Source organism: Canis lupus, chromosome 1, assembly GCF_003254725.2.
Source record: "Canis lupus dingo isolate Sandy chromosome 1, ASM325472v2, whole genome shotgun sequence".
Classification (NCBI taxonomy): domain Eukaryota; kingdom Metazoa; phylum Chordata; class Mammalia; order Carnivora; family Canidae; genus Canis; species Canis lupus.
In genome coordinates this window covers 116,605,872-116,632,773 of record NC_064243.1, presented here as the reverse complement: position 1 = coordinate 116,632,773, position 26,902 = coordinate 116,605,872, and the positions used below count along the sequence as shown (strand labels likewise).

Genomic DNA, 26,902 nt, shown 5'->3' with positions numbered 1-26,902 from the left:
GAAAAAAAACCCCACCATCAAACCAAATTGACATACAGAGTGGTAGCTGCTGCCCACCCCTCTCCCCGGCCAAGATGTCCACATCCCAATTGTGGAAACCTGTGAATAGTACACAGCAAAGGGGAATTAAGATTGCTACTCAGCTGACCATGAGATAGGGATTACCTGGGTAGGCTCATTGTAATCACAAGGGTCTTCTAAGTGAAAGAGGGAAGTAGGAGAGTCAGAATCAGAGAGGGAAATTTGAAGATGTTATCCTGCTGACTTTGAAGATGGAAGGGGGGTATGATCCAAGGAATGCAAGCTGGAAAAGGCAAAAAAAAAAAAAAAAAAAGGTTCTCCTTCTAAAGAAAGGAATATAGCCCTGCAGACATCTTGGTTTTAGTTCACTGAGATGTATTTTGAACTTCCAATCTCCAGAACTGCAAAATAATAAATTTATATTGTTGTAAGCCACCAAGTTTGTGGTAATTTGTTACAGAAGCCATAGGAAAGTAATAAACACAGAAAGAAAACTTGAGTACTTTATTGGTGTATCTACCACACCTGATCAATCTTAACCTTGGAGTCCACTCTCCCATGGAAATGTGGGTTAGAGTCAAAGTACAAAGAAAAGTCAGAAGGCTGGTTCTCAGTTTTTGAACTCTGAAGTGCAGATGTCTTGGTGATTTAAAGCTAGTTCAGCTATACCTGAACTAGGAGGTTAGTGTTCTCCAGCATCAAAATTGATGCTGAGTGTTCATCTGTTGGTGCTGATCTGTAATGAGATTTTATGTTTATTTAATCTTTGGAAATGTTTCCTATAGCTATTACTGCCAAATACTAACATCAATCCACACACATAACATTTTAATTGTGTATATGCACCCCTTCGAAGACATTTACAGAATTCGATAGGCTCACAGGCCATATAAAAACAGGCAGCAGGCTGGATGGCCCACCAACCATAGCATGCAGATGACTGGCTTACATCTTTATTGCTAGTGAGGAATAATGCATACTATAAATTTATGAAATATTATAAGAACAATGATGGTATGAAAGTAGAATTCATTAAAACAAAATCAGAGTGGGTTGGGGTGAGGGTGAATCTAGGCAACAGTCAATAAATTTTTTTGTAGAGGACCACATAGTAAATTTTTTGTTCTTTTTTTTTTTTATTTTTTTATTTTTATTTTATTTATGATAGAGAGAGAGAGAGAGAGGCAGAGACATAGGCAGAGGGAGAAGCAGGCTCCATGCACCGGGAGCCCGACGTGGGATTTGATCCCGGGTCTCCAGGATCGCACCCTGGGCCAAAGGCAGGCGCCAAACCGCTGCGCCACCCAGGGATCCCTTGTTCTTTTTTTTTTTAAGATTTTATTCATTTATTCATGAGAGACAGAGAGAGAGAGAGAAAGAGAGAGAGAGAGAGAGAGGCAGAGACACAGGCAGAGGGAGAAGCAGGCTGCATGCAGGGAGCCTGATGTGGGACTCGATCCCAGGTCTCCAGGATCACGCCCCGGGCTGAAGGTGGCGCTAAACCAGTGAGCCACCTGGGTTGCCTGGCAATAATTTTTTAAAAAAGGATAAGCAAAGATGTCATAATTTTTAAGCCAACAAAAAGAGGGCATTTGATGGAATATCAGAAAAAAACAGAATTCAAGGTTAAAAGCACCAAGTGACATAATAAAGAAAGGAGTATACTGATGAAAGTACAGCTTGCAACAAGGATCTAAAATTCATCTTTATAGAAGTGTAAAATGCAGTAACATTACTTATAGTACAAGAAACAGCTCTCAGAATTTCATAGCACCAGCACAGACAAAATTAAAAGGACACAAAGTTCTGAATAATATAATCAAAAGGGTTAGAGGTAAACAGAAAGGCAAGTATATTGCCCAAGGGATACTAGTTTAAAATATATGTGGAGAACATTTAGCGAAATTGGAACAACTTGACTTAGTGACGACATTGGAAGAGAAAAGGCAGTGGTATGATTTGTTCTTGGGGCTCAGAAAATTTACTGCTAATACAGAATTCCATTCTCATTTAAATATCCTACAAGAAAGATAGAAAAAAGACATTTTCATGCAATCAAAACCACAGAATTTGTTGAGCAGACCTACACAAAAGGAAATTTTAAGGGTTTTCTTTAGATAGAGAAAAAATAATCCCAGATGAAAATAAACAACAATAACAGAGAAGTTGCAGAGGGTATTCAAAGTATTCAAAGATTAAGTATTCAAAGATTCCAATATTGTGCAGCACGTGCTAATTAATAACACTTGATAATCTTTACTTAGTGGTCACTACTGCCTGCCATTGTTTTGGGCATTTTCACATTATTAATTCCTATAACAATCACAACAATAACTATATGAGGAAGGCTCCGTTTTTATCTCATTTGCAGAGGAGAAAACTGAAGCACAGAGATTTTAAGCAATTTATCTAAACTCACAAATCTAGTAATTGGCAGACACAAGATTTGAACTCAGTCTGATTCCCAAGTCAGTGCCCTTAGCCACTACACAATCTTCTCTCCCAAACATTTGGGAATTAATGAATTGCTTAATTGGGTAAAGTGAGCTGTTTGATAAAAACAAAACAAGGTTTTTTTTTTTTTAGATTTTATTTATTCACGAGAGTCACAGAGAGAGAGAGAGGCAGAGGGAGAAGCAGGCTCCATTCAGGGAGCCCCACACGGGACTCGAGCCCAGGCCTCCATGATCACGCCCCTGGCTGAAGGCAGCACTAAACCGCTGAGCCACCAGGGCTGCCAGAAAAGTTTCTAAGGGATGAAGTTACTTGCAGGAAAAAGGATCCAAAGTACAAGTAAAAAGGCAGCCGCTGGGGAAGAAGGGAACATGTCCCTTTTTGAAATGGGAGGAAAATATGCAAGAAGAAAGAAGAGGGAGGGACTAATAGGGGGTAAGGGCAAGGGATGCTGATAAGATCTTTACTCTTTTGTGTCTGCATGTCTCAGGCTGTTTGTTCCACAGTTTTCTATATGGCTTGGAGGGAAGCTTCTCAACAATAACTTAAGTTATTGCTATTGGTTTACACACCCACTGGCTATTATTCCCAATGTCCTCCCCCACTGGATCACCCCTCGCTCACCTGGACACCACAGTCCTGTCATATCATTTGTAATCATCCAGGGTTCTCTCCCTTGCTCCAATAAGGAAATGACATCAGGCTTAGAAATGGAAAGTCCTGTTTACAGGAAAAGAAATGGAGCATGATTGTCCTGTTCCAAAATTCAAACCCAGTCCCTTAGTCACCAAGAAAGAGAGACATTATGAAGGAAGGAATGAAGGAGGAGTAAAGTTTGTTCAAAGGACAGGAAGACAGAGGTGACCATGGAACTACCCACTTCTACTTCCATAAAGCACAAACGAGTCTCTTGGGAACAGAGAACAGAAATTCAGCCAGAAACTTCTAAGTGTCCTTAAATATTCATCATGAAGATACCAGAAATTCCAGAAGGCTAGTCTAGAATTATTTAGAGTAGATAACTATGGTGATCATTCTTCATTTGCCCTCTCCTCCCCACTGCCATTCCTCTCTGTTCTTGGTCCTGCTCTGTGCCCTGACAGCTCACCTGACAGGACTGTATTATTCTGGCTCCATGGTTTCTCATTGGGTTTAGCATATGGAAAGAATCAGCAGGAAGCCAGTGGGTAGAATGAGAGAGTTCATGGTATTTATCCCTCTCCCTCCCTCCTCTGACCAAGGAGTTCTGGAAGTTGCTACTATTGCTGCGAGCTGGGCCCTTCTCCATGACTCCAGCTCTCACCATTGTCCAGTGAAGTTTTCTCCCTTTACCAGAGGTGGTAACAACTTCCTTATGTTGTATGCCCTGGGAACCTGCATCCTTACCTAGTGAGACCAAGTTACTGAAGTTCTCCAGAGTCACATCCTTGTACAAGTCTCTCTGTGCAGGTTCCAGGCACTTCCATTCTTCCTGAGAGAACTCTATGGCCACATCCCTGAATGTTACCAATCCCTGAAATAATAAACCCATGCATTACTAGTAAATGAAAGGACTTTAATTTTTTCATTTATTACAAAAAATTTCAAAATACAACAAAGTATTCAGAGTAGGATAATGATCTCCATGAATCCATCACTCTGCTTTGACAATTAACATGATTTTGCAAATCTTGTTTTATTTCTTCTTCTTCTTCTTTTTTTTTTTTTTTTTTTTTTACTACTGGTATATTTTGAGGCAGATCCCACAGACCAAATACCAAACATCATAGTATTTTACCCATAAATATTTTAGTATTTGACAGATCAGCTTTTTTTTTTTTTTTTTTTTTTTTTTAAAGCATAACAGCCAGGGACGCCTGGGTGGCTCAGGGGTTGAGCATCTGTCTTCAGCCCAGGGAGTGATCCTGGAGACCCGGGATCAAGTCCCACGTCAGGCTCCCTGCATGGAGCCTGCTTCTCTCTGTGCCTGTGTCTCTGCCTCTCTCTCTCTGTTTCTCATGAATAAATAAATAAAATATTTTAAAAAAATAAATGAGGTTAAAATTGATGAGCATGTTCAGATGTTAACAACCCGACTCATCCAGGAAAATGTCTGAAAGATCGAAAGAGAGGAGATGGAGAGTGGCGCTGTAGGAAGGAGGTGATCAAGCAAGCTAGGGTGAGGGATCCCTGGGTGGTGCAGTGGTTTAGTGCCTGCCTTTGGCCCGGGGCGTGATCCTGGAGACCCGGGATCGAATCCCACGTCGGGCTCCCGGTGCATGGAGCCTGCTTCTCCCTCTGCCTCTCTCTCTCTCTCTCTCTCTCTCTGTGTGACTATCATAAATAAATAAAAATAATTTAAAAAAAGCAAGCTAGGATGGAATGCCTATGCCATGAAGGTAGTATAATAAGCACTTTTATTTGACTAGAGGCCTACATGCTTTTGAATATTCCTGAAGCTAGAGCTAAAACCTCTTTCATATAGTAGGACTCTTCTTCTATTTTCTACATGGGTCTGGGAATGAGCAAAATCTAGGTAAGTGGGATCGTACAAATAAAATACCATAGACAAAATACAAGAAACAAGAGCCTTTAAAGTAAAGTCTTTAAAAATGAGTCCTTTACCATTTCTCCATGGAGATAATGAAAAAGATAGAATCCAAAATGTCTTATTAAACTCTCTTAAAATATAGGATTTATAGAAGTTTTAAAACTATCCTGAAGACTCAGGTTTATAATTAATTTGAGGATCTCAATCCAGGTTATATCTTCCACTTCAGGCATTTGGGATCATGCAGGATATGGTCTAGTTGTCACAATGTTGAGGGAGGTTGGCTGGGGTTGGGGGCAGTGTGCTGCTGGCATTTAGTGTCTTGCATCAGGAATGTTAAGTGTCCTGATTTATCTGGGCCACATACCCAGGACAGTTCCATACAATAAAGAACTGCTGAGAATGCCGACAGGGTCTCCAATGAAAAGCAGTTGGTTAGATATCATAAGCATATATTCTGTTATGGCAAATTTTATAGGAAACACAGAGATTTTTATCTGTTGTATAACAATGCATCTTATATCCTATTAGATATAATCATTCTCTTATTTAGGAGCATCTACCTTAAACAAGATTTGCAAAATCTTTAATGCTTATTTTATCATTCTTCACTGTCTAATTCTCCTTGTTCCTGAAATAAGAAAGCTGATAGAAGGTGTACCTTAGTCACATAAATTTGACCCACAATCAACACATATTGTTCAACCTCAAAAATGACCATTTTATGGTTGTTTCTCATATATTCCCTTGCAAGACCAAAGAACTTTCTGTAATTTAAGTTCCCAATCACAGTCCCTATCCTGAAGGCCTTATAAAGAAGGAGATGTCACCACACACTGAAACCAAGACCAACCATTCCAGCTCTGACCATGTTTATACTGCAAGGGTGAGGGAGGCTTCTACTGCAAACACCTAGGCATTGGAAAAAAAAAATTTTTTTTAAAAGATTTACTTATTCATTCATTCAGAGAGAGCGAAGAGAGAGGCAGAGACACAGGCAGAGGGAGAAGCAGGCTCCATGCAGGAAGCCCGATGTGGGACTCGATCCCGGGTCTCCAGGATCACACCCCAGGCTGCAGGCGGCGCTAAACCACTGCGCCACCAGGGCTGCCCCATTGGAAAAATTATAACACCTATTTAATGCTTCTCTAAGCTCTCAGGAAGGTAAGGAAAATTAAATCTCAGAGCTAACAACATGAGAAAAATACACATCACACACACATGAAATTGAACACAGAGAGATAAGCAAATATGTTAGCAGGAGCCACTCTAAAGTAAAACATTTTGGAGATTAACCTCAGTATGTGGCCTAAGAAACATACGAAATGGGGTAAGAATCCATGACTCTCACTTTAAAGCTGGGATCCTAGAAGAGGATCCTCTCAGTAAAATGTTGGGCTTGAATGAAAACCTTGTTGGAAAAAAGTAACAAGGAACCTTCTGCCTTCCAGGTGGGAAAAAAGGATTATCATTAATGATATCACTATTACTACTAACAATAATTTCCCTTGCCAATCTACAAACCCTACTCTCAAGGTTTGAGAGTATTCCAAGCCTGGAATTTAAAGTAATATTATTCATGCACTTGGGGGAAATCCCATGTGAAAAATTAGTGTGCCAAGTTTGAGAACACTCATTGGTGCAAAACTGTTCTGAAGAAAGATGCTGCTCAGTTCCCCAAGGACTACCACATATTAAGTTAAGTAAACTAAGACAATTCAATAGGGAAAAATCAGTTTTTAAAACAAAATGGATATTCATATGCAAAGAATGAAGTTGGACTCCACCTCATACATATATAAAAATTAATTCAAAATAGGTGGTAGAACTACATGTAAAGTTATAGAGCTAAAACTACAACTCTTAGAAGAAAATATAGTAGTATAACTTTATGACCTTGGTCAGGCAGTGGTTTCTTATATATGGCATTATATAGGACAAAAAGCTAAAATAAACTTAATCAAAACTAAAAATGTTTGTGCTACAAATAATTCCATTAAGAAAGTAAAAATGCTGGGTGCTTGAGTGGCTCAATTGGTTAAGCATCTGCCTCTTGATTTTAGCTCAGGTCATGATCTCAGGGTTGTGAGATCAAGCTCCATTTTGGGCTTTGTGCTGGGTGGTTTGCTTAAGATTTTTTCCCTCTCCTTCTGTCCTCCCCCACCCCTCTCCCTTAATTAAAAAGAAAGAAAAAAGAATCAAATCACAAAACTGGGAGAAAATATTTGCAAATTTTATATTTGACAAGGAACTTGTGTCCAGAATACATAAAGAACTCTTACAATTCAATAATAAAAAAGACAAAACAATTAAAAACTAAGCAAAGATTTTGAGTAGTGATTTCTCTAAAGATCTACAAATGTACAACAAACATATGAAAAGATGCTCAATACCACTAATAGGGAAATGCAAATCAAACCCATAATAAGAGGCCACTTCACATCCTTTAGGATGACTATTACCAGAAAAACAAAATAACACATGTTTATGAGGATGTAGAGAAATCAGAACCCTCTTACAATGCTCCAGGAATGTAAAATGGGGCAGCCATGTTGGAAAACAGTATTGACAGTTTCTCAAAATGTTAAAAATAGGGGAAGCCTGGGTGGCTCGGCAGTTTAGCGCTGCCTTTGGCCCAGGGCCTGATCCTGGAGACCCAGGATCAAGTCCCACATCAGGCTCCCTGCATGGAGCCTGCTTCTCCCTCTGCCTGTGTCTCTGCCTCTCTCTGTGTGTCTCTCATGAATAAATAAATTAAAAAAAAAAAATTATGTAGGTACAGAGAACTGGAAACTTATGAACCTTGGCATACACTAATGTTCACAGTAGTGTTATTTGTGATATCCTAAAAGCAAAAATAACCCAAATGTCTACAAGTTGATTAATTAAATAATAAAATGTAGAATATACATATCTATGGAATATCATTTGATATAAAAATGAATGAACTACTGATAAATGCTCCAACATGGATTAAGCTTGAAAACATACTATATGAAAAAAGCCAGACACAAAAAATCAAGTATGCTAAGATTCTATTCATATGACACGTCCAGAATAGGCAAATCTGTGAGACAGAAAGTAAATTAGTGGTTGCCAGTGGATGAGGGGAAGAGACTGAGAGACTGCTAATGCAAATGGCACTTCTTTTGGGGGTAATGAAAATGTTCCAAAATAGATTGTGCTGATGGTTGTATAACTCTATAAATATACTAAAAAACACTGAACTTTATACTTACATGTGTGAATTGTATCATATGTAAATTATATATACAATAAATAAAGTTGTTAAAAAATTTTATTGAGGACCTCAAAGAACTTCTGTTAATGCTGGGTATGTTTATTAATAGTTACCACATTAGAAATTACGAGAGAAATATAAAAATATTAATTTACTTAAATAATCAATAATAAACCTGTTATATATTAACATAAATAATATACATCTTAAAAATATTGTCAAAAAATTTAATAGCTTTGTTTTAATATTTTTGCAATCTCTTTAATGACTGGCTGAATAAAAGGTTTTTACATCTACTTCTGCATTCAATCTGTCAGGATAACACATATCATATAGCTTCTAGGAAACTCCACTATACACTCATTGGAGAATGTGATTGAAAAAGGCAAATAACATGTTACTATTATCTCCTGAAAGGATGTCACATGCTTTGAGAATTGCTAATCTAGTGCTACACAATTTAACATGAATGATTTGAAAACACACTGTGTTGAATGAAAAAATATAGTAAAAAACATAGAGTATGATAACTGTACAAAAATTTTAAAACAGAAAACTCAACAGTATAATGCTTAGTATGCATTCGTATATGGTAAAAGTATTATAAAAATCAAAGGACTGATTGACACAAAATTGAAAGCAGCCATTACCATTGGTAGGAACAGTAATGCAATGTGGGAAGTGATATGATTGGGAAGTGAATGCAGGTTGCTTAGATGGTATATTAATCTGGGTAATGAGAACACATTACTCATTTTTTACAGCACATACCTGTTATGGATATGTTTTTGTATATATTCTTTGGTAGTATGAAATGTTTTATGATTTTTAAAGAGGGGGTAACATTTAAAAATAGAAGGAAACCACCTAGATTAATGGAAAAGATCAAACAAAGTTATCTCATCTCTAGCCCTATTTAACTATGGTTTTGATAGAGGGGGGCTCTCATATTTCTCTTAAGAGAATATATTTCTGCTCCCTTGGTAAAAGCACTGTGTCCCTCTGTCTACACTGTTGGAGAAGAGTGAGCCACTAAGGAAAGTGGAGCACCCATCACTCATCTCTGGAATGGAGGAACTAGGAGCAAGAATGGGGCTCAGTGAGACAGGGAAGTTTCAGGATAAAGAACCCAAATGTTTGTATGATTTGAAAGGAAGAGAGATTATTTCAAGGAGAGGGAATTTCAACTTACCTGTGCCATGGCCTTTAGAACTACCTGAGCTGCTCTGATTTCTTTAGATTCTTCTCTTAGACAAGTGCAGAGTCCTGAAAAAGCAGAGTAGGGGGAAAAAGGGAAAATCTCTCATAAACTGAGCTTGCCTAAGCACTCCTAAGTAGAGGACCTTAAAACAACTGTACTTTCAATGTCTCTGCTCTGTTTCCCTTGCCCTCCTCCTTGTTCCACCACCCAACACTAATATCAAGAACTATAGAGGCAACAAAACCCAACCTCTCCCGAAACTCTAGGGAAACTAAAAGATGGAGTCAACAAAGATATGCTCCAGCATTCACAAAGAATCCAACCACCTCAGCAGGAGGGATCCTGGCCTGAACAGTTCCCTATCTTGCTGATGCTAATCTATATTTTATATGGGGCCTAGATGGCTCCCACCTATTCCAAGCTGATCTTCCTCTACAGCTGCTACAAGGAGGATCAAAACTCAGACTTGCTCACTTTACTCACAGAGGATGAGGACAGTATCCACAGGTTAGGAGCATTGCAGCACAGTATACCTGTGGAGGACAAACCTTGAGAAAAAGATATCCCTAAACAAAGTCTTCCAGTTTCTCTGGGCTCAACAGGCAAAAACCTCCTGGGTACTTCTTTGAATCTACTTCCTCCTTCCTTTTTTTTTTTTTTTTTTTTTAAAGATTTTACTTATTTATTTGACAGAGAGAGAAACAGAGAAAGAGAGCACAAGCAGGGGGAGCAGCAGAGGGAGAGGGAGAAGTAGAATCCCCGCTGAGCAGGAAGTCTGATATGAGGTTCGATCCCAGGACCCTGGAATTATGACCTGAGCTGAAGGTAGATGCTTAACCAACTAAGCCACCCAGGTACTACTTCCTCCTTCTAAGTCCAGAAAGGAGCATCACCTACACCAGAGGCTTCATCAAAGACTCAAACCCTGCCTGAACTCACCAGACAGGAGCAAGAAAATCATAGTAAATAGGTATCTTATAAGCATACTTGCATATCCAGAGTATTGAACTGAATGGGAGCTCAATTTCTAGAAGTTTCTTGGGCCAGCACTCCTTATTTTCCATCTAAGCCTTCCCTCCTGTTTTCCTGCAGAACATCACTTCCTTACTGGCTGGTGTTTGTTAAGGCTAGAGTTCTGTGGAAAAGGGCCTATACCTCAAAGTAATGAGAACTCAGGAGTTTTAAGGAGGGTAGCAAGGCTGGTTTTAATCAGAGATGCAAGAAGCTTCCTATGGTTTGTGGGTGGGTGGGTCAGAAGGAAGACTAACTTACTCAATGGCAGTGGTGTCAAGGAAAATGTCCTTTAAGTTATAAAATATGAATTGGGACTTAAAAATCAGAGAATTTTATTAGGCAGGGAAACTACAGGGAAGGATTCTGATCTGTGAAGAACAGTGATAAAAAACAGTAGACCAAAAGTATTTGGTGTATTTGTGGAGCAGAGAGTAAATTGCAATGACTTGAATAGTTTGTGGAAGGGTTTAGACCAATGCTGTCCAATAAATATTTCTGCAACAATGGAAATCTTTGTATCCATACTGTCAATAATGTAGCTATCAGCCACATGCACTAAGCATTTAAAAAGTGCCTAATATGACTGAGGGACTGAATTTTTTTCCTGAATTTTTAATTAAATTAAATTTAATTGGTTCTAGAATCTAGAGGAAGATAATGCTGGAGATGACATTAAGGATTGGAAAATGAAGGTGAATGAATGAAAATAACAATGAGGACAAAGACCAGGTCTCGTCATTGCTGTGACTGGCACTTGCCATCTGGATGAGAAGGGTCCAATGAATACTAACTTCATGTATAAACGTTTGTTTTTCACCCAGTAATGAATGCAAAGCCACTGAAGAATTTACAGAGGGAAGTAATAGGGACAATATGGCCAGATTCTTTTATTGGAGAGGAGTAAAACTGGAGTCAGAGAGATCAATTGACAGGTACTTATACTTCTGTAAGCAAAGAACCTGACCCAGGATAATGAGAGTGGAAATAAAGAGGAAGGGTATAATTTCAAGAGGTAGAGAAGTACAATTAATAGGCTGTGGCATCTGATTAGATATGGAAGCAAAGAAAGAGAAAGGAGTCAAAAATTCTTTGAGATTTATTGAGCTCCTACCTTAACTGGAGCTCAAACAAACAAACAAATAAATAAATAAATAAATGCAGGTTTGGTTAAATAAATTACAGTATATGCACACAATGGAAATACTGTTGCCACAAAATGAACAACGCACATATTTGTTGATGCTAAAATATTAAATAAGATAGCTGATGAAACTGTATGTATAGTGCAATCCTATTTTTATACGAAAAACATACATATGTTCTATACATATAGTGTGTGTATGCACATAAGACAAACCGAAAGGATTTTCAATTACATTTTCAACATTTGTCTCTAGGTGTATATCTATGGAAAGAATCTTTGTTTTTTCTCTATTTTCAAGTTTCCCCCTAAGCATATGGTTTATAATCATAAATAATAGAATTTATATCTTCTTCATTAGGGGGTGAATTATAAAAGGAAATATGAATGGAGTGATTCATGAGTGATAGTGAGTTCCTTTTGGGAACTTATACACTGAAGGAGTTTGATTTCCTCCATTAGTTCTAGAGCCTTTGAGAGGCTTGTTCTCAAACAATAACTTAAAGCTCCTGACTTCCCACAGAAAAAAAGTGAGCTTTCTCATGAAAATGTTCCATTTTCCTTGGTTTCCTCACTCACCTGTGCACAGACCTCTTGTCAACCCTCAATCCAGGATATCCTCCTTGCTCCAAAATGAAATCACACTTAATTTACAGATACAACTTCCTAAACATAGAAAAAGAAATGGGTCTTAGCCAATATGGTAGACATTCATTGAATTACTACTGTTTCACCATTATCCAGTTTTCCTGGATAATAAAAAAATAAGATAAAGGAACTGTACAAAGATTTAATGTGGGACTCTATCTCAGGACTCCAGGATCACGCCCTGGGCTGAAGGCAGCGCTAAACTGCTGAGCCACTCGGACTGCCCAGAAAGAACAAGTTTTTATTTTTTTTATTTTTTAAAAGATTTATTTATTTATTCAGAGAGAGAGAGAGAGAGAGGCAGAGACACAGGCAGAGACAGAAGCAGGCTCCATGCAGGGAGCCGACGTGGGACTCGATCCCGGGTCTCCAGGATCCCACCCCCGGCTGCAGGCAGCGCTAAACCGCTGTGCCACCGGGGCTGCCCAAGAACAAGTTTTTAAAAAGTCAGAGGAAGCTTCAGAAATAACAGAGTCAGAACTGGTTCAATTCCAACTCTATAGACCTAAAAAGGATTTTTCACAAACACGTGATGTGAAACAAAAGGCCCCCCAAAACGCAGATTATAAATTATGGGACATGTTGATCTTGACCTAGCAAAATCACGCTTCTCTAGATTTCTAACATCAAATCTTTGTACAGTTCCTATTTTATTTTTTTAAATTATTTACTTATTTATTCATGAGAGATACAGAGAGAGAGGCAGAGACACAGGCAGAGGGAGAAGCAGGCTCCATGTAGGGAGGTAGAGGCCAGGGGTCCCACATCACACAGGGACTGGGAGAAGTTGCCAGGTCATGAGAACTAGACATACACAGATACTTCCACCTTAATATTAGTAATCTATTCCCAAAAAAAGCCATCATTCTGTGTAAAAACTCTAGCCAGAGCCTTTTTCCCCATTATTTAAAATGTGAAAAATATAACGCATCACATTTTAATACAAAGCCCACAAATAATTTCCTAAAACATAATTAAATACAACAAAATACCTACATATAATAAACTATTGTATTAGGTTGAAAATTTCTTAAAACATCATTTTATCACCAGTTATTAACAACTACTTGTCTTGAGTACCGTGAACACCTGCGTATCCCTTTTGTTAACACACCAATCTATGTACCTGTCAAAATATTTACATGATTGATGTTTTATTAATTGTATTTCTTTTTTTTTTAAGATTTTATTTATTTATTCACGAGAGACATAGAGAGAGGCAGGGACACAGGCAGAGGGAGGAGCAGGCTCCATGCAGGGAGCCCGACCTGGAACTTGATCCCAGGTCTCCAGGGTCACCCCCTGGGCTGAAGACGGCGCTAAACCACTGGGGCTGCCCTATTAATTGTATTTCTGATGTAACTTGAAACTTATCCTATATGTTATATTTTAAATGTTGTGTTGAATTTTATGGATATAAACATACATTTTTCCAGTATAAACATTAACCAAAAATCATTACAATGAGAGAGATATACATTCTTTTTTTTTTTTTTTTTTTTTTTTTTTTTGAGATATACATTCTTAAGCGATATTTAGTATTCTAAGTAAGACAAGAGCAGATAAGGTTAAATAAAAGAAAAATTTCTATAAAACAGTAATTCTAATTACTCACAAATTTAGTAGTAATAGTTAATAACACAAAAATGTTTAAGATATGATTAAACTTAAAAAAGCAGGTTACAAAACAGTTGGGCATCATGTGGTACTATTTGTAAAACATAGTTATATTAATATAGACATTATAGACAAACTAGATGAAAAGTGTTTCGCAAGTTTTATCCTTAAAGATTACTTTGGTTATCTCTGGGTTGTGATCTTCGATGTTCTTAGTTTTACTTAAGTGCATGTTTTTTTCAATAACTGTGTATTAATTTTTAAATTATTATTATTTAAATTTTGTTTAAGTGATCTCTATGCCCAAAATGAGGTTTGAACTTACAAACCTGAAATCAGGGGATCCCTGGGTGGCTCAGTGGTTTAGCGCCTGCCTTTGGCCCAGGGCGCGATCCTGGAGTCCTGGGATCGAGTCCCACGTCGGGCTCCCAGCATGGAGCCTGCCTCTCTCTCTCTCTCTCTATCTCTATCATGAATAAATAAATAAATCTTTAAAAAAAAAAAAACCTGAAATCAAGAGTCATATATTCTCCAAACTGAGCCAGCCAGGCACCCCCAATTTTTTGTTTTAAGATTTTTTTTTTTAATTCATAAGAGACACAGAAAGAGGCAGAGACATAGACAGAGGAAGAAGCAGGCTCCCTGCAAGGAGCCTGATGCAGGACTCAATCCCTGGACCCGGGATCACGCCCTGAGCCAAAGCCAGATGCTCAACCGCTGAGCCACCCAGGCGTCCCCAGGCACCTCAATTTTTAAATTATTTTTAGGTTCTGTTAAATGTTAGCTATTCTCAAATAGTAGATGAAAAATAAAATACTTACTTTAAAAAAATATCTTAAAAAAATTAAAAATATAAAAACACAATCTTCCCCCGAACATGAAATAATAGCTTATGATACTCTAAAAATAGTTGTATTTTCACAGAATGGCTTTTGGTTTTGCTTTGTCAGCTTCCAATAGTTGCAAACTTCTTGATTTGGTAACTATATTCATGTGTGCTGTAGTCCTGCCTGAAAAAGAATGAAAAATCATTAGGGCCATGTTCTATGTATAAGTGGTGCTTCCTTTCAGCTATTCTTGTTAGACGGTCTATTATGTTTCTGCGCTGTTCTCCAAATAGCTACAAGCTCATTTTGCCCTGTTGATCATATTCTGGATTTCTGATGATTAGAATGAAAGCTAATTTACCTCCACAGAGCTCTTATGAGATCAGTTTCACTTAGATATGACATGACAAAAAAAAAAAAAGATATGACATGACATGACAATGACTGCACTGGTCATACAAGTTATCTCCTCCTTATGAATCTTCACAGTATACTATCAGGGTAAATAGTGCTCTTTATCATCTTTTACTTTGAACATTTGTATACTGGTTTTGTTTCACCTATTACATTATTTACACTTTAAAAGTAAATAGGGGGGCACCTGGCTGGCTCAATCGGTTAAGTGTCTGACTCTTGATTTCAGCTCAGGTCATGATGGCAGAGTTGTGACCCTGCTTAAGTCTCTCTTTCTCTTTCTCTCTCTGTCTCTCAAAAAAAAAGGTTGGGCGGCCCGGGGGGGCTCAGTGATTTAGCGCTGCCTTCACAGGGCATGATCCTGGAGACCCGAGATAGTGTCCTGCATCAGGCTCCCTGCATGGAGCCTGCTTCTCCCTCTGCCTGTGTCTCTGCGCCTCTCTCTCTCTCTCTCTCTGTGTGTGTGTGTCTCTCATTAATAAATAAATTAATAAATAAAATAATAAAAATAAATAAAATCTAAAAAAAGGGAAATAGAGACTACAATTTTTATTAAATTTTTTTTCTCCCATATGTAATCTCCACCCCCAACATGGGGCTCGAATTCACAATCCTGAGGTCAAGAATCATATGCTTCACTGACTGGGCCAGCCAAGTGCCCTGAGACTATAAATTTTATTTACTTAATTTTAATTTTAATTTTAATTTTTTTTTAAAGATTTGTTTATTTATTTATGATAGACATAGAGAGAGAGGCAGAGACACAGGAGGAGGGAGAAGCAGACTCCATGCCGGGAGCCCGACGTAGGACTCGATCCCGGGACTCCAGGACAGCGCCCTGGGCCAAAGGCAGGTGCTAAACCGCTGAGCCACACAGGGATCCCCTTATTTTTATTTTTTAAAAAGGATTTTATTTATTCATTTGAGAGAGACAGACAGAGAGCATGAGTGGGGGAGGAGCAGAAGGAGGGAAAGGGATAAGTGGACTCTCAGCTGAGCTCTGAGCCCAATGCGGGGCTTGATCCCAGGACCCTGAGATCATGACCTGAGCTGAAGTTAGATGCTTAACTGACTGAGCCACTCAGGCACCCCTCAAGACTGTAACTTTTAGGGATGCCTGAGTGGCTCAGCGGTTAAACGTCTGCCTTCAGCCCAGGGTGTGATCCTGGAGTTCCAGGATCAAGTCCCACATTAGGCTCCTGCATGGAGCCTGCTTCTCCCTCTGCCTCTCTCTCTCGGTGTCTCTCATGAATAAATAAATAAAATCTTTTTTTTTTTAAAGACTGTAACTTTTATTTTATTTTAAAGATTTTATTTTTTTATTCATAGACACAGAGAGAGGGGCAGAGACACAGACAGAGGGAGAAGCAGGCTCCACGCAGGGAGCCCGATGTGGGACTGTAACTTTTAAAAAGCATTTTGTTTCCCTGAGCTCTAAATTAGGATTTTGCATCTTTGCAAATTCTTAATAAATGTCTAATGTGCCAATGGAATTCATTATAAAAATATATGAAGTGGTATGCACAAAAATACTTTTGGGAATACCTCATAAATAAATTATAGAAATATAAATATTCTTTTTTTTTAAGATGTTATTTACTTATTCATGAGAGACAGAGAGAGAGACAGAAGCAGAAACACAGGCAGAGGGAGAAGCAGGCTCCATGCAAGGAGCCCAATGTGGGACTCAAACCCGGGAACCCAGGATCACGCCCTGAACCAAAGGCAGGCGCTCAACCGCTGAGCCACTCAGGCATCCCATAAATATTCTTTAGTAGACAATAAGATGAATAAATTAAAATTACATCTTAATAAGATACTATATGGTTACTTTAAAATATAGTAGTACCAGGGTGCCTGGGTGGCTCAGTTGATTAAGTGTCTGACTTTGGCTCAGGTCATGATCTCAGTGTCCTAGGATCTAGCCCCGTGACTGGCTCTGCACTCAGCAGGAAGTCTGCTTGCATCTTCCCACTCCCTTTGGCCCTCCCCACTACCTGTGCTCTCTCCTGGTCTCTCTCTCTCTCTCTCAAATGAATAAATAAAATCTTAAATAAAATACAACAGTACTATTGTCAATGCATTATTAAATGAGGCAGGCAGGTTACAGAATTTATATATAAGTGATACCCCTGTATAAAACCCCAAAGGAAAAAAATATTTGAATATATCCATCAAGATACTAAGACTATCTCTGGATGAAGGAACTTTTAGCAAGTTTCTATTTTTTCATTCAGTTTATATTCTTCATAATAAAAATAATAAAATATTGTTTCCATTTAAGAATAATAATCGTAGGGCAGCCCCGGTGGCACAGTGGTTTAGCGCCGCCTGCAGCCCAGGGTGTGATCCTGGAGACCCGGTCGGGCTCCCTGCATGAAGCCTGCTTCTCCCTCTGCCTGTGTCTCTGTCTCTCTGTGTTTCTCATGAATAAATAAATAAAATCTTTAAGAAAAAAAAAAAAAAAAAGGGATCCCTGGGTGGCGCAGCGGTTTGGCGCCTGCCTTTGGCCCAGGGCACGATCCTGGAGACCCAGGATCGAATCCCACGTCGGGCTCCCGGTGCATGGAGCCTGCTTCTCCCTCTGCCTGTGTCTCTGCCTCTCTCTCCCTCTCTCTGTGTGACTATCATAAATAAATAAAAATTAAAAAAAAAAGAAAAAAAAAAGAATTATAATCATAGTTGTAGTTGGTATTTTATTTTCCTGACAGTAGGAAAATTATAAGCAATTGAGACAATGTCTATGACACGAATGGGGGCAAAAAAGGAAATGAGTGTGACTGAAACCAGTAATACTAAAAGTTCTTTAACAGCCCTTTAAAATGTTGACTCATATTCCCTGGTGCATTGATATGGCCTCATTATCAAAAACATTCTGTGAATGACCAATTTTCAAGAGAATTCAAATTACTAAGACAACATATGCAAAGCTGAAAGCATGGTGTCATATACACAGTGAATTTCTTCTCTGTACAATCACTAAACAGAAGATTTTTGGGTGGGGTCTTTGCAAATTTGAGCACTTTTTATCATTTTGTTTATGACATTCTTTTCATTGTTCTGATTGATACTTTGTAAGCATATTTTTTATTAGTTGGATAACATTTCATCATATGAATGTAATAGGTGATGGAACATTCCTCTTCTGTTTCCTTACTGGTAGATGCAAATTTTGGACATCTCAAAGGGCTATTACCAGGTATCACTGTCTTAGATTTTAGACCTGTGGTTCTAAATTTTCAGAAGTCATGAATCTCTTTGAAAATCTTATGTTATCTTAAACCTTCTTCCTAGAAAAAAATCAAATGAATAAATATCTGTAAAAATTGTGCATAAAATTCCATGGAATCCGCAGAGTCCTGATGTCTAAGGGTGGGGACCAAGACCGTATTTAAAATCCTGCTATAATGACTTACTCACAAACATCAAGTACTACTGACGGTATTTTTAAATTTCTCATAATTTATCAAAAGCACAATAAGGATTCGGCTTGAAGCAAATTTAAGACTACCCAAAACCCAAAATGTCCCAAAATCAAATTAGATCTGGTCACTGCAACAAACTTCTATTTTTTTAAGAGAGAGAGAGAGAGGGAGGGAGCACAAACGTAGGGGTGGGGCAGAGGGAGAGGGAGAGAGAGAATCTTAAACAGGCTGCATGTCCAGCACAGAGCCTAATGTTGAGCTTGATCTCACAACCCTGATGCTTAACTGACTGAGCCACTTAGGCACTTCCACTGCAGCAAACTTCCATCCTAGACTTGTAAATTCAGACTTCTGTGAGGTGGCTGTACCAGATATTAAAATATAATACAAAGTCTCTATATTTGAAACAGTGTGGTAGTGGTGCATAAATAGATGAACAGACCAGTGAAGCAGAAGAGAAGGCCTTAAAATAGCATCAAATATATTTGGAAGTTTAGTATATGATGGAGATGGATGGCATCACAAGTGTTTTTATTTTTATTTTTTTTATTTTTTATTTATTTTTATTTTTTACAAGTGTTTTTAAATAAATGGTGTCGGGAAAACTGGGTACCACTTGCAAAATATAAAATTAAATCCAGGGATCCCTGGGTGGCGCAGCGGTTTGGCACCTGCCTTTGGCCCAGGGCGCGATCCTGGAGACCCGGGATCGAATCCCACATCAGGCTCCCGGTGCAAGGAGCCTGCTTCTCCCTCTGCCTATGTCTCTGCCTCTCTCTCTCTCTCTCTCTCTGTGACTATCATAAATAAATAAAAAATTAAAAAAAAAACAAACAAAAAGAGATTTAAAAAAATAAATAAAATTAAATTAAATCCATACCTCATACCACATACAAAATTAAATTCTAAATGTATCAGAAATCTTAATGGAAAAGATGAGACCATACAGGTATTAGAAAACAACATAGGTAAATTCCTCTTTAATCCTAGGGTTGAGAAAGTCTTTCAAAGTCCAGAACTAATAAAAGAAAATATTGGTAAATTTGACTACATAACATTAAAAAGAACTGGACGGGAAAGAAAAACCCACCATAAATAAAGTCAAAAGACAACTGACATGATCTTACTTGTAGAAAATCCTGGAGATCTCCTCCCCCACACAAATCCGAGTAAACAAATTCAGCAAAGTTGCAGGTTACAAAATCAACTCACAAAAATCAGTTGCATTTCCACACAGTAATAATGAACATTCTGAAATGGAAATTAAGAAAACAATTCCATTTATGGTAGTATCAAAAAGAACAAAATACTAGGACTAAGCCAGGAAAGCAAAAGACTTACACAATGTAAGCTACAAAACAGTGCTGAAACAAAAGACCTAAATAAATAATATGATATCTTGTGCCCAACCCAAGGATTAGAAGACAAATTCCTGTATTGAAGGCCTAATATCTAATGTCACTGTATTGAAGACAGGACCATTGTATGAGTAATTACGGTTAAATGCGGTTGTAAGGGTGGGGCCCTAATAACAGTACTATTAGTATCCCCAAAAAATGAGACTGATGTTTGCCTTCTCTCTCTCTCTCTCTTTTCCTGTGAAGATACAGTAAGAATGCAGGCATCTGCAAGCCAGGAAGAGAGATCTAATTAGAAACTGATCATGCTGACACCCTGATCTCAGACTTCCAGTCTGCATAAATGATATACAGACTGAATGCAATCCTTATCGAAACCCAATGTTTTTGTAGAAACAGAAATATTCATCCTAAAATACACACAGAATAGAAGGAACAATCTTGGAAAAGAACAGAGCTGGAACATTGAACACTATTAGAACAAAGAAGACTGATTTCAAAACTTATTATAAAGCTACAGTAATCAAAATTTTGTGGTACTGCCATGAAGTCAGATATCTAGACCTATTGGTCTAGATAATATAGGATGGAAACCCTCACATATGTGGTCAAATAATTTTCAACAGGAATAGAAAAGACCACTCAAAGAGGAAAAGGGCACTCTTTTTAACAAATAACACTGGGAAAACTGGATATCCATATGCAAAAGAATGAAGATGAACCTCTACCTAATACCATATACAAAAATTAACTCAAAACATATCACAAATCCAAATATAAAAACTAAAAGTATAAAACTCTTAGAAGAGGGCAGCCCTGGTGGCGCAGTGGTTTGGTGCCGCCTGCAGCCTGGGGTGGATCCTGGAGACCCGGGATCGAGTCCCACATCGGGTTCCCTGTATGGAGCCTGCTTCTCCCTCTGCCTGTGTCTCCGCCTCCTCGCTCTGTGTGTCAATAAATAAATAAAATCAAAAAAAAAAAAAAAAAAAAACCTCTTAGAAGAAACCATAGGGGAAATTTTTCACAATATTAGATTTAATTAATTGATCTAATAATTTCTTGAATATGACAAAAAGAGAAAGGCAACAAAAAAAATAGATATGTTGTGGACTTTATCAAAATTAAAAAACTTGTGCATCACTACCAACAGAGTAAAGAGACAATCCATGGACCAGGAACAAATATTTGTAAATCATGTATCTAAATAAGAGATTGATACAATATATAGAAAACTTTTACAACTCAGCAACAAAAAAACAACCCAATTAAAAAATGGGCAAAGGACATTTCTCCAAAGATATTCAGATGGCCAACAAGTACCTAAAAAGATCCCCAACATCACTAATCATTAGGGAAATACACATCAAAACCACAATGAGGGGCGCCTAGCTGGCTCAGTTGGCAGAGCATGTAACTCTTGATCTTAGGGTTGTGAGTTTGAGAGCCCCATGTGGGGTGCAGAGATTACTAAAAAAATAAACTTAAAAAAATTCACAATGAGATACCACTTTACACTCATTAGGATAGCTATAATAAACATCTTAAAATATAAATATATATGCATGCATATATATGTATAACATGTATAGGCAAGGATGTAGAGAAATTGGAAACTTCGTGCTTTGCTTTTGGGAATGTAAAATGGTTTAGCATCTGTGGAAAATGGTATAGTGATTCCTCAAAAAATTAAACACAGAATTACTATGTGACCCAGCAATTCCACTTCTGGGTATATACCCCCAAGAAGAGAAAGCAGAACTTGAACAGTTATTTGTTAAATAATGTTCCTACCACTATTATTCACAATAGCCAAAAGGTGGAAGCAACCCAGACATCCAGTGATAGACTGACTAATGATAAATAAAATGTGGTATATATGTACAATGGAATATTTGTTATTCAGTCTTAAAAAGGAAAAGGAAATTCTGACACGTGCTGCAACATGGATGAATCATGAACACATTATGCTAAGGGAAATAAGCCAGTCACAAAAGGACAAATACTGTATGATTCCACTTATATGAGGTATTTAGAATACTCTAATTCATAGAGACAGAAAGCAGAATGGTTTCCAGGGGCTAGAGGGACAGGGAATGGGGAGTTATTGTTTAATGGAAGCAGAGTTTTAGTTTTGGAAGATGAAAAAAGTTTTGGAGATGGATGGTGGTGATGGTCAGTTAAGCATCTGACTCTTGGTTTTGGCTCAGCTGATAATCTCAGGGTCATGATATCAAGCCCTGTCCTGAGTAGGGTTCTGGCTCAGCATGGAGCCGGCTTGGTTTTCTTTCTCCCTCTCCTTCTGCCCCTCCCACCCCACTGCCTGTGTGCTCTCTCTCTTTCTCAAATAAATAAATAAATCTTAAAAAAAAAAAAATAAGGCTTTTAGAACAATGGTAACGTTTCCTGTATTCGAAAATAATTAAAATCAAACAGGATATATTTGTGTGTGTAAATCCAAAATAAAATACAAACAGACACAAATGAACCTACCTACATTACAAATGAGTAACATTATCATATAGGAGGATATAGGGAAAATTTTCACTATATGCAGTAGGACAAAAAATAAAAATAACTGTATAAGGTATGGAAGTATAGGTTGGCAATTGTTAAAAATTTATTATTTTTTAATTTTTTAAAATTTAAAATCAATCAATTAAATAGTCTATTATTAGTTTCAGAGGTAGAGTTTAGTGATTCAGCAGTTGCATTTAACACCCAGTGCTCATTACATCAAGTGCCCCCCTTAATGCCTATCACCCAGTTACCTCATTCTCCACCCAGAGGGGAGCCCAATGTGGGACTCCATCTTGGGACCCTGGGATCATGACCTGAGCCAAAGGCAAACACTCAACCACTGAGCCACCCAAGTTCCCTAGGTTAGCAATTCTTAAACTACTTTCTACTTAAGACTGAACAAATAGATAAATAAATACATTGTGGTTAATAAAAGTCAAAAAAAATTTTTAAGGATTTTATTTATTTATTTGAGGGAGAGCATGAGGAGCAGGGAAGGGCAGATGGAGAGGGAGAAGCAGGCTCTCCACTGAGCAGGGAGCCCATTGCAGCCAGATCCCAGGACACTGGGACCATGACCCAAGCCAAGGCAGACGCTTACCCACACATGTACCCCAAGAGTCAACTTTTTCATTTTCAGAAAAAAGAGTTACGAAAAAAGGAAGCAGAAAAGGCTGGAATAAACCCCCTAGTGTTAAATTGTAATTAGAGATATCTTATGAAACGGTGTATGTATGTATAGATACATATATATTTCATAGCTGAGAGTACCTAGAAGCAATTCAGTATATCTAATTATGGTTTCTAAATATAATTTTCTTTTGTTTTTTTAAGATTTTATTTATTTATTTGACAGAGAGAGAGCACAAGCACAAGCAAAGGGAGAGGCAGAGGAAGAGGGAAAGGGAGAGGGAGAAGCAGACTCCCTCCCAAGCAGGGAGCCTGACGTGGGATTCCATCCCAGGACCCTGGGATCTGACCAGAGTTGAAGGCATACACTTAACCAACTGAGCCACCCAGGTGCCCCAAAATACCATTTTCTACTAAAAGGAGCCAGTGTTCCCTGGGAAATGTACATGTTCCAGAACTGGGGCTGGGAAAGTGTAAGTAGAAAGAGTTAGGGGTCTTTGGGGAAAACAAAACAAAACAAAACAAAACAGACATAGCTTTCTTGATATAAGAAAAGTCATTTTAGGCCTCTGGCCATCTTATGAAAGAATGTAAGAACAAACGGCCGCTATCACGCCAGGAGAGAACCTAACATACTATGGACGACAAATCAGCAGTAAAACCCACAGTGCTGATTCAAAAGTGAAGACTGATGTACATTCTTTTTTTTTTTTTCTGATGTACATTCTTGAATTATATTTGCAGGCTCTAAACCCCTTTGAGCACTCAGATACTAGACCAGTTGGAGCCAGACAACTGATGATGCTGTCCTTTGCCAGCCCTCATGACTTTGACCCGGACTCAGTCATTTTAAGATGACTTCTGCCCCAGTTCCATGCTGTATTCCCCATTGTACAAGCCCCTTTGTTTATATATATGCACCCTGTGCCTAAAACTTCCCCAATTCTGTTGTTCAGGGAGACACTGTTTTAGGGAAGATCCCTGGTGCTCTCCTTTATTTAGTACAAGAAACATTCTTCCTTTTTCTATTCTTTGGCTGGTTTTGTCTTTTGCCTCAACACCAAGTGGTAAATTCAGTTCTGGGTAGTAAAAGTATAATATCAGCTTGGAACATCTCCTTGTGCCAGAAAATATGGCAGTACTAGAAAAAATAATAATAAAGGGGACACACTGAAAGCATACAGGAGTCGACTTAAAGGAGCTCCCAATGGCCAAATCCGGGGTAATCTGAGCAATAAAATAGTGACAGTAATGAATTGTAACCTACAAAACTAAAAAGAAAATCCAATTTATACATACATAAGTAACTTAGTAAATAAATAAGTGGGGGAGAAGGAAAATCTTCTAACAGTAGATCCTATTTAATAAACATAGAAGGATGGAAATTTCAAAATGACCATTTGGCAAATAGCTGGTAATAACATTTTCAGGCAAAAATTATCAATGAATTTGATACCAGATTTGCAGGTGGAAGTTAACATGAGAGGCTTACAGTTATTTCTCCACAAGACACATATTAATGACAATGGGAAAAATGGTGACTTTGCAGTGGAGAAATGGGACAGAGACTGCTAATAATGAGGCAAATTGACCTCTTGGATCTCCTGATATGATGCACTAAGAACACATTACTATTGGGGTATTCTTGTCCCAAAAGCATACTCTTAATTTAGTCACAAGGAAGCATCAGACAACTTCAAATTGGGGAACATTCTACACTGCACAATTTACAAAACAAATGGCCAGTACCCTTTAAAAGTGTGAAGGTCAAGTAAGACAAAGACCCAGGAACTGTGCCAGATCAAAGAAGACTAAGAAGACCTACTAACTAACCATAACACATGATCCTGGATTGGATCCTTGTGCAGAAAAAGGACACTAAGGGACATTGATGAAATTTGAATAAAGTGTGAGACTGTTAGTAGTAGTGTATCAATATTAATCTCCTGGTTTTGATCATGTACTGTGATTATGTGAAATGGTAACATATGGGGAGGCAGGTTGAGTATATGGGAATTCTGGGGCATCTGGCTGGCTCAGTTGGTGGAGTGTGCAACTCTTGATTCTAGGTTTGTGGTTTTGCTGGGTGTGGAGATTACTTAAAAATAAAATCTTAAAAAAAAGTATATGAGAATTCTGTTTTTGCAAGAATTTTAAATCTAAAAGTAATTCAAAATGAAAAGTTAAAAAAATGTTTTAAAAGGTTTTATTTATTTATTTGTGAGAGACAGAGAGAGAGGGGCAGAGACACAGACAGAGGAAGAAGCAGGCTCCATGCAGGGAGCCTGTTGTGGGACTCGATCCGGAACTCCAGGATCATGCCCTGGGCTGAAGGCAGGCGCTAAACCATTGAGCCACTCAGAGATCCTCCCCAAAAATTTTTTGATGAACACTAGGTGTGCAGGAAGCTGGGGCATATGGACTTTTAGTTTACCTCCAGGGCTCTCAATAATTTACTCCAATGGCAAATACTGGAGACCAGGTCACTTTGGGTGAGGAGAAGTTAGGCAAGAAGTTTCAGGAAAAGAAAAGCACATCGTGAAAAACAAGAATGGTCTCAAGGAAAGAAGAAAAACTAAGGCATCCTGAACTTAGCTTCTAGATGTTCAATAACGATTCTTTCCTCTTCTTTTCAACATTTCTCTTGGAGAAGACTTTTTTAAAAAGGAACATTTTGACTTCGACACAGGAGACAGAAGTCAGTGAAGACTGGACATCAAGTCCAATGCCGGTGTCACTGGTAAAGGTTGAGGCTATCACTGTCCAGGGCCCCAATCTATTCTAACTTCACAGGTTCTGCAAGGGTCAGTATACTGGAGTCACAGGTACCTCACACCAGCACACAAGGGTCTGTCACACAAACACAACCACACATCCACTCTTGATACGCACAAGGACACAATCAGACAATCACAGACACCTCCAGGTCCTTATATAGTCACAATCTCATACCCATTAAAAGACATACAGTCACACTACTCACCATCATGACACACGAAGTCACTCTCATATAGTCATAGCCTTTCCAAACCAATACCCACAAATGTCTCACACAATCACAATCACATACCCACTTGGGGGACACACACAATCACTGGCACTCTGGCCCACCCAATATCAACCAGTCATAACTGAACATTCACTCTAGAGACACAGTCACACTCACACAGGGAAAGAAAGACACGTTAAACACACAGCACCACCCACATCAACCGTTTCACAGACACACTCCAAGGGACACAAGAGGGATACACACCCACTGTCACTACACAGTCACAGACACACAATACCACCCACGCCACAACATCGTGCAACCAAAACCATACGCTCACCTTGGAGACGTGTAATCATAACCGCACAGACACCCACACCCGTCTCACAGTCACAACCACACTCATACTCTCAAGAACAAGGCGTACAGTCACCCATACAGAACAGGGACACAAAGCGTTACCACCCCACAATAGTACGGACCCCACATCCCAACACACAGTATCACACATGGTTACACAAACAACCAGACTTGCACCCTGGAGACCGGCGGCCACAACCGTACACTCACAGTCACCCACACCTAGTCATGCAACCACAAAGACTCATTCACAGTCCGGAATCCTCAGCCCGCTCCCGCCAGCGCTCACAGACCAGAGGCTCTGGACACGCCCCGTCCCCGCCCCGGACTCCCAGACCCCTCACCTTCTGCCTCCCCTTGGTCGCGTCCGGGTCCCTGTGGAGCTAACGATCTCGCCACGACGTCAAGAAAGACGTAACGTCGGGCCACTGTGGACTCTGGGAAACGTAGTCCAGAGCCAGAGCAGACATAGATAAGATGGCGTCCTCGTACCTGAAAGCCTGAGTTTGGCC

General features: G+C 38.7%; 1 protein-coding gene across 11 annotated transcripts in view; it reads right to left on the bottom strand.

Annotated features, from left to right (window-relative positions):
* The window catches only part of ZNF565 (zinc finger protein 565), a 34,845-nt gene that overhangs the window by 7,705 nt on the left and 238 nt on the right, over positions 1–26,902 (bottom strand). Inside the window, exons 1-9 of one of the 11 annotated variants that reach the window (XM_049110316.1) lie at positions 26,735–26,873; positions 19,661–19,784; positions 14,689–14,877; positions 14,197–14,333; positions 12,182–12,268; positions 9,931–9,980; positions 9,439–9,512; positions 3,862–3,988; positions 3,100–3,195 (exon numbers count right to left, since the gene is read on the bottom strand). In XM_049110316.1, the coding sequence (XP_048966273.1) occupies positions 3,100–3,195; positions 3,862–3,988; positions 9,439–9,447 (232 nt within the window). In that variant the 5' untranslated portion in view covers positions 9,448–9,512; positions 9,931–9,980; positions 12,182–12,268; ... (2 more) ...; positions 19,661–19,784; positions 26,735–26,873. Of the gene's footprint in view, positions 1–3,099; positions 3,196–3,861; positions 3,989–9,438; positions 9,513–9,930; positions 9,981–12,181; positions 12,269–14,196; positions 14,334–14,688; positions 14,878–19,660; positions 19,785–26,734; positions 26,874–26,902 lie in introns of those variants that run through there. The other 10 variants (XM_049110294.1, XM_025421676.3, XM_049110337.1 and 7 more) reach the window with 10 other exon arrangements.